The 14958-nt window shown below is 62.8% G+C and overlaps 1 protein-coding gene across 1 annotated transcript in view; it reads left to right on the forward strand.

The window, feature by feature from the left end:
- The window catches only part of UBR4 (ubiquitin protein ligase E3 component n-recognin 4), a gene marked incomplete at its 5' end in the record, with an annotated part of 148943 nt that overhangs the window by 64919 nt on the left and 69066 nt on the right, over nt 1–14958 (forward strand). The window contains 12 exon segments of the mRNA XM_029064851.2: nt 372–535; nt 1267–1483; nt 2435–2651; nt 4883–4946; nt 5277–5411; nt 6778–6952; nt 8388–8528; nt 11295–11416; nt 12697–12808; nt 13574–13704; nt 14066–14243; nt 14713–14817. Coding sequence (XP_028920684.2) covers nt 372–535; nt 1267–1483; nt 2435–2651; nt 4883–4946; nt 5277–5411; nt 6778–6952; nt 8388–8528; nt 11295–11416; nt 12697–12808; nt 13574–13704; nt 14066–14243; nt 14713–14817 — 1761 coding nt within the window.

Genomic DNA, 14958 nt, shown 5'->3' on the forward strand with positions numbered 1-14958 from the left:
AAGAGCCAATCGGAACCGCAGCTCTTCCAGCAGGGAGCGCGGTCCGAATCCGGTGGTCCCTTGGGCGCGGGGCGTTGGCCCGGCTCAGCCCCCGCTTTCCAAAGAGGAGAGCCGGTGCGGTCGGATCCCGTCACCGTGAGCTCCGCGGCCGTCGCCGGAATCGTTTTCCCCGAGAGGCTCCGCCGTCGTTAGAGATGGGGGAAGAGAAAAATCAGGCAGGGCGCGACGGTCTCGATGTGACCACCTCTGGCCGGCGGGCGCGCGGGTGCGGCCCGGCGGGGAAGGGGACGTGCCGTCGCGGAGATGGGGACCGGAGCCGACTCGGCCGGGCGCGGGGTGGCCCGTCTGACTCCTCGGTCCTCTCCCCGAAGCAACGCGCGCCTCCGGTCAGGTGACCTTCCCCATCGACTTCTTCGAGCACAACCAGCAGCTGACCGACGTCGAGTTCGGCGGCAACGACCTGCTGCAGGTCTACAACGCCCAGCAGATAAAGCACCGGCTCAACTCCACCGGCATGTATGTGGCCAACACGAAGGTACGGACCGAACGCCTCTGCGGTCCGGAGCCCGGACGGTGGCCCCGTCATCCACCGGCCGCCGCCACCGAGGGTCCCCGGCTCTGAGCCGGTAGCGCCTTCTCCCCCTGCCCTTCCCACCGCCCCAGTTGACCCGGCTGAAGTGGCCCTAGCCGGGCCCGGCGCGCATACCTAGGGTATCCCGCCTTGAGGGATTCGTCGACGTTTTGGAAGGGGAGCGGACTTGGGTCTGGGAACGGGCTGGCTCGCCGCCCCGTCCGAGGTCCCCCCGGAGTCTTCGGCCGGAGGACCCTCCACCGGGTCAAGCTGGCGAGCCCGGTTTTACGCCCGGCGGTCGGCCCGAGGGGTAGAACCCGTCGAGGACTCGGGCGGGAGGCGCCGGCAGTCACGTGATCCGCGCGCCGGCGCCGCTGGGGCGGGGGGTAGAGGGGCGCCTGTCCCTCGGGTCCGTCGCCGGGGACGACCGGTGGCTCGCCGAGCTTGGGAAGCCCAGAGAAGGGTCAGGGACCGTTCGACTGGGGTGGTCGGGGAGGGGCGGTCTGCGGACTCGGGACGGGGTAGCCGGCTGGGGACCCGTTGGCCCGTTCCCCAGTCCTCGCCCCTGCCGGAGCTGGGCGGGTCCGCGTCTCCTCCCGTTTTACGAGGCCTCCCCGGGCAGCGAGGGGACGTCGGAAGTAGGACGGGTTTCTCATCACTGCGTGGCGCGGCGAACCGTGCCGTTTTTCTCGTAGCCCGGCGGCTTCACCATCGAGGTCGGTAACAATAATAGCACCATGGTGATGACGGGCATGCGCATTCAGATCGGGACCCAGGCGATCGAGAGAGCCCCCTCCTACATTGAGATCTTTGGCCGCACCATGCAGCTTAACATGACCCGGGCCCGCTGGTTTGACTTCCCCTTCACCCGAGAGGAGGCCCTGCAAGCCGACAAGAAGCTGACCATCTTCAGTGAGTCGTCCCCGCGGGCCCCGCGCGGTCCCCGCCCCGGGCCGGGGCCTTCGGTCGGGCCTCCGTGTCGGGGGGAGGGGGGGGGGCCCCCGGCGAGCCGGGCGCCGTTGGCTTCCCCGACGGAGACCGGCCGATGCCGTCGGGGGGGCTCCTCCCTCACCTCGGGCGGAACGGATACAGAGAACTCGGCACCGGCAGGAGGATGGGGTTGGGGTTGGCGGGGGGTGGGGGGGGGCGTTCCCGAGGGCGAAAAGCCAGATGAGGCGGGGGAAATGGCAAGAGGGAGGAGAGAGGCGGCGTGGTGCGGAGCGGGAAGGGTGACCGCGGAGCGCGGGGGCGGGAAAAAGCCCGGATCCGGGCTCTGAGCGGTCCCCGGCCCGGAAACGAGGCTCAGTGGAAAGAGCCCGGGCTTGGGAGCCAGAGGTCGTGGGTTCGAATCCCCGCTCTGCCGCTTGTCAGCTGTGGGACTGTGGGCAAGTCACTTGGCTTCTCTGGGCCTCGGTTCCCTCGTCTGTAAAATGGGGATGAAGACTGGGCTCCTCACGTGGGGCAACCTGATTACCCCGTATCTCCCCCAGCGCTCAGAGCAGCGCTCTGCACGTAGTGAGCGCTTAACGGATACCGACGTTATCATCATCAGTGGGGACTGTGGGTCCTCTTCACTTCCCTGGGGGAGGGGGACGGGGGCAGCCGCGGGGAACGGGTGATGCGGGGGGGAGTCTCCGAGATCGGCCCCGCTCCCTTCGCCGAAGCTGTCGGGACGGACGCGGAGATCCCTCGGGCGGGAGGAGAGCCGCAGCCTCGGGAGGCAGGGGAGCCGGCCCGGCCGGCCCGTGCCGAGGCGTCGGGTTTCGGGGAGAGGCCGCGCGGGCGGGCGCTCGCCTTCGGAGGGGGTCACGCCGTAGCCCGGCGGGGGGCCTGACCACCGGAGCCTCCGGCGGTTCGTTGCAGTTGGGGCCTCGGTGGACCCCGCGGGCGTCACGATGATGGACGGCGTCAAGATTTACGGCAAGACCAAAGAGCAGTTCGGCTGGCCCGACGAGCCCCCGGAGGACTTCCCCTCGGCTTCCGTCGGCAACGTCTGTCCCCCGAACCTGACCCAGAGCAACGGCGCCGGAGAGAGCGACCCGGCCGCCCCCGCCGCCGCCAGCGGGACCGTCTTGGAGAGGTAGCCAGCCCCGTCCGAGCCGTCCGACCCCCGGGAGGCCCGGGCGGAATCTCTCCTCGCCTCCCTCGGGCTTCCCGTACGTCACCAAACTGGCGGCCCCGCTGCGGTGTTCGCCCAGCGCTGAGCTCCCGGCTCCCTCGGTGTCTCGCGCCTCTCTATCTCCGCCGACTCCCCGGCGGAAGCGAGGGTGGCGGGGATTTGCCGTCCCCTTCCGAGTCCCCCGAGCGTAGCGGTCCCTTCTGAGAGCTCCCGACACGGTCTCCCCGTCTCGATCCTGGACCCTTCGGGGCAGCCGTGGAGAGAGAGGGTCAGCCGGGCGTGCCGTTCGGGCGGGCCAAGGGGAAAGACCGTCCCCTCTTCTCTCTCCGCAGTTAGCTCTTTGCGAGGCGGCGGCCCGGCTGACGGGAGGCAGCCGTCTGCTTTCCCCGAAGCGACGCGGGTGTTCTTAAATCTCCCCGCGAGCGACCCCGTTGAGCGCCGCTCTTGGTTTCTCTGGGCCGGGGAACTGCTGCATTTCCATTTCCTTAGAGGGCATTGACTCGAGTAGAACCGTGCTTAGAAGACAGCCTCTCGACAGCCGGGTTTATTCCCCCCCCCCCCCCCCCCCCCCCCGGTGCCGTATTAATTTACGTTGGGCTTGGGATATGTTTCCGGTTCTCTCTGAGCTTCACACACACACACACACGCGCGCGCACGCACACACACAGGGAGCAGCGTGGCTCAGCGGAAAGAGCCCGGGCTTGGGAGCCAGAGGTCGTGGGTTCTAATCCCGGCTCCGCCACTTGTCAGCTGTGTGACTCCGGGCGAGTCACTTCACTTCTCTGGGCCTCAGTTCCCTCGTCTGTAAAATGGGGGTGAAGACTGTGAGCCTCGTGTTGGACAGCCTGATGACCTTGCGCCTACCCGGCGCTTAGAACCGTGCTTGGCACATAGTAAGCGCTTAACAAATACCAGATTATCATTATTATATATATATATATATATGTATTTTTTTTTCTCCTATTTTTCTTTGCTTCCCCCCCCCAAGTTCTGAAACTGAGTCCCTAACCAAGCTGGACCGGTTAGTATGTCCTCCTCCGTTTCCTCTGCACGAGTGAGTGTGTGTCAGAGAGCGACATGACCGACGGTGTGGCTTTGCCTTGACTCTGCTTCCGTTTGAAGAGCCATTCTGCTTCTTGACATTCTGGTCATTGCATGGCTGCGGATTTCTCCCGATGGAAAGATGAGGTGGACCGAGAATGCGCCCCCGCCGGGATAGCTGTCGCCCGAATGAACTGCTGACCTGTAGCTCACTCTTACGCTTTCCGTTCCACTCTGCCCTTCCCTTCTTGGGCAAGGGAAGTAAAAAGGCGATGAGCTACTCAGTCCTCGGAAGAGCAGCCAGAGAGCCTGTCGGATCCCGATTGTTTCCGGGCGCCTTGTTCCTCCCTTCCTCGTTCTCCGCCGCCTTCCTCTCCTCCTCCGCCCCCCTCTCTCCTTCCACCTCCACCCGTACTCTCCCTTCTTCTGGCGGGCCAGAGGATCAGGGGTAGGGTGCGGGCTCTCTCGCCGTTAGACGCGGAGCCGGGTTTCCCGCGTGGGGACAGAGCCCAGGAACGATACGGCCTCGCTTTTCATCTCCCTCGCTTTCTGGGTGGGGACCGGAAGGCTTCGGAAGCCTGCCCGGTGGCCGATGGGGTGGGGGGGGTGGGGGGGTGCCCCGGGCCACCTCGAGGGCGCCGGGGTTCGCCGCGGCCGAGCCTCTTCTCCGACCCGCGCTCGGAGCGGCTTCCACGGCCGGGGCCCCGCTCGCGAGACCCCCCCCCCCCCCCCCCTTTACGGGGGCGGGTGTCGACCAGAACGACGGGCCGCGCCACGCGGCCTCTCTGCCTGTTGGCACGGGCGGGTCAGACCTCTCCTCCCCTACGACGCCGGGCCTCTGGGCCGTGGGAGCGTCAAACCCGACCCCGCCGTCCCCGCCGAAAGCAGCCCGGGGAACCGTTTCGTCCTCTTGGGGAGGAAGGAGAGCCCGGGCTCGGAACTGCGGATTCCGGACGGGGTCCCCGGGTTGGAGCGGGAGCCGGGTTCCCGGGTGCACGGCGCCTGTGGCGGGTCTCATCGTGGCGTGAATTCGTAGTCGGCGTCGGTCGGCCGCCCCCGAGCTCTCCGCGGCTGTAGCCTGCGCGGGACGGACGGCAGGCCGGGGGAGGTGGGCGACCGTACTGAAGCCGGCTCGTCCGTCTCCCCTCCAGGCTGGTTGTGAGTTCCTTGGAAGCCTTGGAAAGCTGCTTTGCCGTGGGCCCAGTCAACGAGAAGGTGAGCGACTCTTTCCGAGCGGTCAGGCGTTTTCCGGGAGGGGGCGGCCGGAGAGGGCCATCCCCGTCGTGCCCGGCGGCCCGCTGCCCCGCGCCCGCTTGGGAGGAAGGAGCTCCGAAGGTGACGGCCGTGGGCGCGGCCTTCGGCGGAGAAACGGCCCAGGGGTGTGACGGCGCGAGCCGACCAGTCCCTTCGGCGGCGGAAGCGGCGGCGGGGAGGGGCTTGAGAAGCGGGGAGCGGGCGGGTGATTCGATCTGACCCCGTTGGGCCGGAACGGTGCCGACCCCTCCGTTCTGTCTCCCCGACGCCCTCCCTCCGCTCCGGGATCAGGAGAAGAGCAAAACAGCGGCTCAGGAGCTGGCCACGGCGCTGCTGTCGATGCCGGCCCCCTCCAGCGTCCAGCAGCAGACCAAGAGCCTGCTGGCCAGCCTGCACACCAGCCGCTCGGCCTATCACAACCACAAGGTGAGTCGCTCGGGCGGCTGTTCGGGTCCCCGGGGCCCGCCAGCTCGGTGCCCCGGCCCCACGTTCCCCTCGGCCTCGGGTCGCTTCGGCCGCTGGGTTCCGTTCCGAAAGATGGCTGCGGGGTTTGTCTCTTCTGCGCGGTCGGATGGCAGTTTGGACCCCGGCCTCGGGAGAGTGGGGAGTCCCCGATGGGTCCCGATGGTCTTCCCGGGCCGTGGCCGAGTCCCTTCTTTCTTCTTTGATCTCGGCTTCCCCGGCTGCAAATCGGGGGGAACCGGTCCCTTTCGCCTCCCCTCCTGCTAGGGAGACGTGAGGGAGCGTGTGGGCGGAGTGCTCTTGAGGGCCTCGGGAGAAGGCATCGCCCGGTCAGCTCTCTCCTTCCTAACTTACTTCGTGGTTCCAACCTGCTGTCGGGGCCTCGGTCTCCTCTGTCCCGCCAGCCCCTCGCCCGTGACCGGCCTCGAGCCTGGGGGACTCCCTCCCCCTTCATACCCGCCGCTCTCCTCTCCGTCGAAGACCCTCCGAGGGGTCTTCCGCGACGAGGCCTTCTTTCCTCCCGTGTGCCGTCCCCCGCGGTGTGACCGCCTCAAGCACGCGATACCCACCCCGGCCTCACGACACCGACGTCCACATCCTTACACTCTCACGCTTCCCCAGTGGGTAGTCGATTTGAATGTCCGTCGCTCCCTGTGGACCGCGCGCCCCTTTCGGGCCCCTGCCTGCTTCGTGGTGTGGGACTCTCCCAAGCGCTTAGTTTTGCGTCCTGCACCCGGCGCTCAGCAGAGATCACAGCCTGATCGATGGGTGAGCGTGATCTGCTGTGAGCCGGGGCCGTCCGGAGACAGGCCGCGAGGGACCTCGACGGAAGGCGGTAGCAAGAAATTCGGAGAGCCGTTCTTCCTCGGCCCGCACCGCCGTCGGTGCTGCCTCTGGCTTCCGACGGCCGTTTCTCCCGGTGGTCGTTTTCCCGGGAGGGGTCGAGGCCGTCGGCCTGCTCTGTTGGAAAGCCGCTGATTCTTGCCCACCGCGGCTACCCCGCTCGCTCCTAATCATGATGATCCATGGCGTTTGCTAAGAGCTTTCTGTATGCCGAGCACCGTTGCGAGCCCCGGGGTAGATCGGATACAAGATATTCAGGTTGGCCCCACACCGTGAGCCCCACGCGGGACCGGGACTGAGTACGAGGGGGGAGTCGGATCTGATCGCGCAGTCGAGGAGACCGAGGCCCAGTGAAGTGACTTGCCCAGGGTCACGCAGCAGGGCCAGAATGAGAACCCGGGCCCTCCGACTCCCAGGCCCGTGCCTCTCCCCCTAGACCACGCCGCTTCCTGGCCCCGGTCGGTTTTCTGAGTCATTTTCCTCGCAGGACCAGGCGTTGTTGAGCAAAGCCGTGCAGTGCCTCAACTCCTCCACCAAGGACGGAAAAGAGCTGGACCCCGAGGTGTTCCAGCGCTTGGTGATCACCGCTCGTTCCATTGCCATCATGCGCCCCAGCAACCTGGTCCATTTCACCGAGGCCAAGCTGCCACAGGCAGAGTCAGGTCAGCGGAACCGCGCTCTCGATCCGACGCTCCTCCGGCGGGGGGGGGGGGGGGTGGGGGGTTAATAATGTCGGTATCTGTTAAGCGCTTACTATGTGCCGAGCACCGTTCTAAGCGCTGGGGTAGACACAGGGGAATCGGGTCGTCCCACGTGGGGCTCACAGTCTTAATCCCCATTTGACGGATGAGGGAACTGAGGCACCGAGAAGTTAAGTGACTTGCCCAAAGTCACACAGCTGGCGAGTGGCAGAGCCGGGGTTCGAACCCATGACCTCTGACTCCAAAGCCCGTGCTCTTTCCAGTGAGCCACGCTGCCTCTCCCGGGTTTAAGCCCCAGGAGGCGTCGCTGGGGCAGTGGGAGGGGTACCCCGTGGGGCTCGAGTCCCTGTTGTGTATCCCCGGAGACGGTGGCGTGGAAACGGGGGCTTCCGGCCTGGATCCCAGCTCTGCATCCCCGGCGTTTTTCGCTTGGAGATCGTATCACCTTCCCTCTCGACCTGTCGATCAGTGGAATTTACCGAGTCTCACCGCGTGCAGAGCACTGGACTTGGCAGCTCGGCAGAGCCCGGTCCAAGTTCTATCCGCGCGGTTCGCCTCCACCTCCGCCGCCCCGTAGCCGTGGTTCTTTCCCCTGACCGGACAGGCTCCACGGTACAAGACTCAAACTGGGACTCGGTGGCGGGTTCCCGGTTCCACAGCGACGAGTCGTGGTTTGATTTCCCCTTTCCCCCCAGCCTCACGTTCGATAGAGGGATGAATGTGTTCCCTGGTGATTTCCGTCATTTCGTTATTCCTCACTTGCCGTCGTCCATTCCGTCTCCCCACCGGTCCAGGCCGGGCTCCGACTCCTTCGGAAAAACGAAAAATCATAACGCACCCCTTTTGGACCTCAGAGCTTAGTACGGTGCCTGGCACAGAGTAAGCGCTGAACGAACACCGCGGTTGTTATTACCGTCGCTACCCGCCGTGGCTCGGTGGAAAGAGCCCGGGCTTGGGAGTCGGAGGCCGTGGGTTCTAATCCCTGATCCGCCGCTTGCCGGCTGTGTGACTTTTGGGCAAGTCGCTTAACTTCTCTGGGCCTCAGTGACCTCATCTGTAAAATGGGGATTAAGACTGGGAGCCCCACGTGGGGCAGCCTGATCACCTTGTATCCCCCCCCAGTGCTTAGAACGGTGCTTCGCCCGTAGTAAGCGCTTAACAGACACCGCCATTATCATTATTACCCGCAGACTTCTCTCCTCCCTAATCCCAACAGCCTAATAAATCCCTCTGACGGTTCCAATCGCCGTCCCTTCCGTGGCATGCGCACCGGAGACCGGGGGCAGTCGGCATTTGGGTGGAGGGCCCCCACGTCCCTTCCCCGCGTCCACTGATCCAAGGTCAGGTCCCTTCCCAGACGACCCGCGTTGCTAGTCGTTCTCTTTCATCTGCTTAGAAGGAGTGGACGAGGGGAAGGAGCCTCAGAAACACGCTGAAGGAGAGGGCTGCAGTTTCATCACCCACCTGGTCAACCACTTCTGGAAACTCCATGCGTCGAAACCCAAGAATGCCTTCCTGGCTCCTGCTTGCCTGCCAGGTATCGTGCGGTGATGGATCGCCACTCGCTGCTGCCTGTTCTGAAATGAAGCCTGGGGTCCCGAAGGGGGAATTTGATTCGGATTTCAACTGCGGGTGGTAAATAGTAGGTGGTAATAGTAGAATCTGGGAGGCCTTCCCCGACTGAGCCCCCCCCCCCCCGCCCCCCCTTTCCCTCTGCTCCCCCGCCCTCCCCACCTCCCACCCTCTGCTCTTCCCCCTTCCCCTCAGCGCTGTGCTCATTTGTATTGATTATTTAGTACCCTATTCGTTTTGTCAACGAGGTATCCATCTCCTTGATTCCGTTTATCTCGACGAGGTTGTCTTTGTTTCGTTTTTTTCTGATTTCCGCTCTGCTGTCTGTCTCCCCCGTTTAGACTACGAGCCCTTCAGTGGGCAGGGATCGTCTCTGTCTGTTGCCGAACTGTCCGTTCCAAGCGCTTGGTACGGTGCTGTGCACGTAGTAAGCGCTCAGTAAATACCACTGAATGAATGAATGGTGGTAGAGAAGCAGCTGCTTGGCATAATAATGTTGGCATCTGTTAAGCGCTTACTATGTGCAGAGTACTGTTCCGAGCGCCGGGGTAGACACGGGGGAATCGGGTCGTCCCACGTGAGGCTCCCGGTTAATCCCCGTTTTACAGATGAGTTAACCGAGGCACAGAGACGTTAAGCGACTCGCCCACGGTCACCCAGCTGACAAGCGGCAGAGCCGGGAGTGGCAGGGTAGACGGAGCCCGGGCCTGGGTTCTAATCCCAGCTCTGCCATTTGTCTGCGGCGTGACCTCGGGCGAGTCGCTTCTCGTCTCTGGGCCTCGGTTATCTCATCTGTAACGGGGGGGTTAAGACTGTGAGCCCCACCTGGGACGGGGACCGTGTCCAACTTGATTCGCCTGTATCCACCCCGAGGCTTCGTACAGTAAGCACCTAACAAATACCGTCGTCAATAGTAGTAGTAGTAGTAGTAGTCGATGTTCCCTGGGTTCAGGGCACCGAGTGCTTGGGGGAGAACAGAAGAAGCAAGTGACAGGTTCCCTCCCCTCGAGGAGCTTACCCTCCAACGGGAGAGAGAGAGAGAGAGCGAGAGATGAAAATATGTACGAATAATTGAAGGAAATAATGGAACGTACAATGGACAGCGTAGATATGAGTGCCCCGGATCCGTATGAATTGTGTGGGCTGGGGATCGCTGGGGGATTTGTATGAGGCGGGGTGCTGAGAACCAATCCGGAGAGGTTCTTGGGAGGAGGTGGGGTCTACTGGATTTGCGGAGGGAGGGAGTCGCAGGCTGGGGATACAGGGTGGGCGAGAGGACAGAGGCGGGAGAGGAGCAGAGTGAGAAGGGATAGTTTCTAAGCCTTAGACTATCACCTTCCGTTTCTCGATCGTGTTACCGATCACCGGGAAAGACCAGTCTGTGAGAACCGTGTATTCTCCCGGCGGAGTTACTGCTCGTCGGTCAAGAGGGGTGGGATCTTTTTGGCCTCCGCTAATCGGGTATGGGTTGGGGAGGCGGGGGGCTTAGAGGGGTTCTGTTTTGGGGTTTCACATGGTTTACGGGAATGCCTCTTTCAAGATATTTGCAAAGACTGCAGTAAAATTCCAAGGCAGCGGGTTAAACTGGAGTTTGGGAAAGGCACCTTAATCTCCAGATGATCTACACTCTGTCCTTGACTCGGGAATGTCGTGGGCCGGATTCTTCACCTGGGAGGCTTCTCTGGGCTAGAGCAGGGTACCGGAATAGCCGTCGGTCGGTAAACTGCGGGGACTGTGCGAGGTCAGCTCAGAGAGACCGTCCCCGGTAACCCCTGGGCAGTTTCTGTTGAGTGAATGGTGGCTGTTCAGTCACCGGTCAGGTACACCCCGTATCTGCCCTATCCACCTGGCCGAGCAGGTGAGGACCACTCGCCGAGTTTTAAACCCCCGGGGCGAGCGCGTAGCTGTTCCTTTCCACTTACAACGTTCGTTTCCAGCATTTGGGAGGGTAAAGGGTTGTTCTCGGCGCCTAAATGAAACAGCCCCGGTCCCTGTTTTCATTTCTTCGGTTCCTGCCGGCTCCGGCAGCGTGAGGTTCCTCTGGTTCCTTTAGGGAAACAGCGTGGCCAGTGTAGAGAGCATGGGCCCGGAAGTCAGAGGGCCAGGGTTCATATCCTGGCTCCACCGCTTAACCTGCTAGGAGACTTGGGGCAAGTCACTTAACTCCTCTGTGCCTCAGTTCCCCCGCCTGCAAAGGGAGGATTCAATACCTGTCCCCCCTCCTCCTTAAAATGTGAGCCCCACGTGAGCTCCACGTCAGTGGGTCAGTCGTATTTACTGAGCGCGTACTGTGTGCAGAGCACCGTACTAAGTGCTGGGGAGAGTACGGTATAACAGACATTCCTTGCCCACAGCGAGCTTACAGTCTAGAGGGAGTAGCACCTGATCTATCTTATTTTTCCAACGCTTCTCATTCATTCGATCGTATTTATTGAGCGCTTACTGCGTGCAGAGCACTGTACTAAGTGCTTGGAAAGTACAGTTCGGCAACAGAGAGAGACAGTCGCTCCCCAGCAACGGGCTCACGGTCTAGAAGCGGGGAGACAGACTTCAAAACAAGTAAAGCACGGTGTTTGGCACGTAGTAAGTGCTTAACAGAGTCCATTATTATTATTATTATTATCATTATTTTCTCTGTTGGGGAGAGTTACTTGCCTGGATGGGTGTTTCTTCTGCCCTCTGAGAGTCCTCGTTTCCTGCCCCCCACGCTCATCCTCCGTTGCCTCTCTAGGCCTGACTCACGTTGAAGCCACCGTCAATGCCCTGGTGGACATCATCCATGGCTACTGCACCTGCGAGCTGGACTGCATCAACACGGCTTCCAAGATCTACATGCAGATGCTGCTGTGCCCCGTACGTGTCCGTCGGGGTGCCGGGGAGCCTCCGGGTCGGGGTGGGATAGAGCCTCTGGGAGTCAGGAGGATCGGATTCTAAATCCCAGATCTGCCGCTTGCCTGTTGGCTGACCTTGGCCACGTCACTTTAACTTCTCTGGGCCTCAGTTACCTCATTTGCAGAATGGGGATTCGACCCTTAAATACCTGCTCTCCCCTCTACATAGTCAAATTGTGGTATCTGTTAAGCACATCCTAAGTACGAGGCACTGTGCCGAGCACTGGATTGGACACAGTCCTCTCCCACCAGGGGTCCATGCTCTCGATCCCCGTTTGACAGATGAGGTAACCGAGGCGAAGAGAAGTGAAGTGACTCGTCCGAGGTCACACAGCACACGGGCGGCAGATCTGGGATTTAGAATCCAATCCCTCGGACTCCCGGGCCCACGCTCAGAGGTGACACTCGGCGAGACGCTCGGGAAAAGAGGCCGGTAGCCGAGCACCGCCTGTGGGGAATCCGCCTTCCTCCAGCGCCCCGACTCCCCTCCCTTAATTAACCCGCACGACCGTTCGTGTCCCGGAAGGTTGATGAAGCGGGATGATAAGGGTTGTGGAGAGAAGCTGAGAACCCTCGGCGAGGACGGGGTTTCGTTTCATCGAGAGAGGGAGAAGGCATCGGGCCGCCTGCCACAACGGGGCTTCTTTTTCCCAGTGACTCGGGGAGCACTCGTCATTTTAGCCCAGACGCGAAGACCGCACCCGGGGTTTCGCTGTTTCGGACCTTCTCTGCCGTGCGGCGGCCGTTCGGGGAGATGAGCGCTCTTGGTGCACAGTCAGGGGCTGGATTTCTCAGGAGTCTCCCGGCCCCGGGAGCCCGAGGACCCTGGGTTCCAGTGCCGGCTCTGCCACTTATCTGCTCTGTGACCTTGGCAAGTCACTGAATTTCCCTGTGCCTCACTTTCCTCATCTGTAAAACGGGGGTCAGAACCGTGAGCCCCGTGTGTGGACTGTGTCCCTGATGGGCTTGTGTCTGCCCGGTGTAATGCCTGGCGCGTGGTAAGTGATTAACAAATACCATTTAAAAGAAAGCGGAGAGACAAATGAGGGAGAATTAGGCGAACCCTCTTCTACGTGTGCCTAGGTGTTCGCAGAAAAAGGTGATAGAGGATGAAGACCGTAGCTCCGGGCAGGAAATCTTGTGGGAAGGAGACCACGATGGGAGGAAATGCGCCACGAGTGCCCGTTGGCTGGGGAGGAGGGGACTGGTGTCTCGAATGACGGCATCTCTCTGCCCCCTCAGGACCCCGCCGTGAGTTTCTCCTGCAAACAAGCTTTGATCCGAGTGCTGAGACCCAGGAACAAACGGAGACACGTCACCCTGCCCTCCTCCCCTCGCAGCAACACTCCCATGGGTAATTAACCCGCAGTCCGGCTTTCGGGGAACACCAGCGGGGCGGCGGTGCCCGTGAGGTGGCACTCAGGGCGGAGGATCCCACCCGTGACTTCCCATCTGGATTGTTCACGGCCCGTCTCGTCGTGTAAAACCGAAGATCAGCGAGTTAACGTTCTGAGCCGCTCTTCTCCCCGCTCACCGGCCCGTGAGCGCGTAGGCGCGAGCGGCCTGGCCTCGGGTCCCGACGGGTGGTAGCCGGCCCGCTTCTCCTCCTCCTCCCCGCCCCCCCCCCCCCCCGATCTTTTTTCCTTTCATCGGTCCGGGAGTCTTCCCCTCAGCGGCCCAAGGGCACCCTCGGGTCCCGCCGTGCCTAGAGGACGAACCTAGGCCTAGGGCCAGTGAGCGCGCTGGGTAGGCGGGTAGACCGAACTCCCAGCCAGGGAGAGGTGCACCCTCAAGCGATCACTGGCATCTGTTGAGCGCTTATCCTGTGCAGAGCGCCGTACCGTTAGATTAGACTGTTAGACCGTAAGCCCGTCGGCGGGCAGGGATTGTCGCTCTCTGTTGCCGAATCGTACGTTCCAAGCGCTTGGTACGGCGCTCCGCACGTAGTGAGCGCTCAGTAAACACTGTCGAACGAATGTACTGAGTGCCTGGGAGGGTACGGTACAACGGAGTCGGTAGACGGGCCCCCTCCCCACGTGGAGCGTAGGCTCCTGGGTCCGTCATTCCCCGGGAAGGGAGGAGGCCCGGGCCCTCGGCGAACGGGATTTCTGTGGGCCAGGAGACAAGGACGACGACGACGACGACGACGCGGATGAGAAAATGCAGTCTTCCGGGATCCCCAATGGCGGGCACGTCCGCCAAGAGAGCCAGGAGCAGAGCGAGGTGGATCACGGAGACTTCGAGATGGTGGTGAGTCCCTTGGCTGGGCAGGGTGTCGGGGTTCGGAGACAGGGATACGGGAGGAGCTCGGATTCTCCAGGCTTCGGGGTGGGCGGGAGGTTAAAGAGCTTCCGGAAGTTCTGGGGCAGAGAGTCCCGGGAGCGGGTTCCCGGCTCCCACGCCTTTGCCGTCCCACGGCGCCTCTTCGGGTCCGGGGTCGCCCTTTCCCCAGTTTGCCAGCGTCCCGTCGGAGGGTGACGCCCTAGGCAGGGTGAGGCTGTGGGCGCGCGGAGCCGAGCGAGGGCGCTCGCTGTCTCCCCCCGTCGTCCCCGTCCCCCCCCCCCCCCCCGGGCTTCCGGGAGGAGGCGCTTAAGGAACTTTCTCCCCACAGTCCGAGTCCATGGTGTTGGAAACGGCCGAGAGCACCAACAACGGAAACCCCTCTCCCCTGGAGGCCCTGCTGGCGGGCGCCGAGGGCTTCCCCCCTATGTTGGACATTCCCCCCGACGCCGACGACGAGACCATGGTGGAACTGGCCATCGCCCTGAGCCTGCAGCAGGACCAGCAAGGTAAACGCCCCCCCCCCCCCCCCGGGACCCAGGAGGGCGGCGGCCCGCCGGCCCCCGGACCGACTCGGTTTGGCCTCGGTTCGGGGAGGTGGCGCGGCGGCTCCTAGGCCCGGAGGCGGAGCGCGCGGGTCCGCGCCGGGGAGCCGTTCGACCGGAACGTCCCGTCTCAGAGCCTCTGTCATCTCTTCCTTGTCTGATCTCTTCCTGAATCTGGTAGTCTCCTCCGTCGAGCGCCCCCCGCCGAGCCGAGGGATTCTCTTCTCCGCGTCGTACCGTCCGAGCCCGATGGGCGGCCGGCAGATGCCGCTCGGTGGCCGAGGGTAGCCAGGCTCCCCGTCCTCTCCCCGCTCCCCCACTCCCACCTCCCCCTTCCAGGCCAGATGTCAGGAGGCTCTTAAGAGGTGCCGGATCCAGGGACACGACAGTGGCTCGGAAGGGGTTTAGTGCTCATTGTTCCCTTGTATTCCAGGGAGCAGTAGCAGTGCCCTTGGACTGCAGAGTCTGGGGCTGTCTGGCCAGGCACCCAGCTCTTCCTCACTTGATGCAGGAACCCTGTCTGACACTACGGCATCAGGTAACCTTCTGCAGAAAGGAGTTGACTTCCTTTTCCTTTCCTTGACTTCCCTTTGGCAAAGGTGCTGATGAGTTAAGAAGTGGCCGGAACACGGGCCCAAGGAGGAAAGCAGAAGCAGGGGGCCGAGCTAGTCCACCCGCT

The sequence above is a fragment of the Ornithorhynchus anatinus genome, chromosome 5, assembly GCF_004115215.2.
Source record: "Ornithorhynchus anatinus isolate Pmale09 chromosome 5, mOrnAna1.pri.v4, whole genome shotgun sequence".
NCBI lineage: Eukaryota > Metazoa > Chordata > Mammalia > Monotremata > Ornithorhynchidae > Ornithorhynchus > Ornithorhynchus anatinus.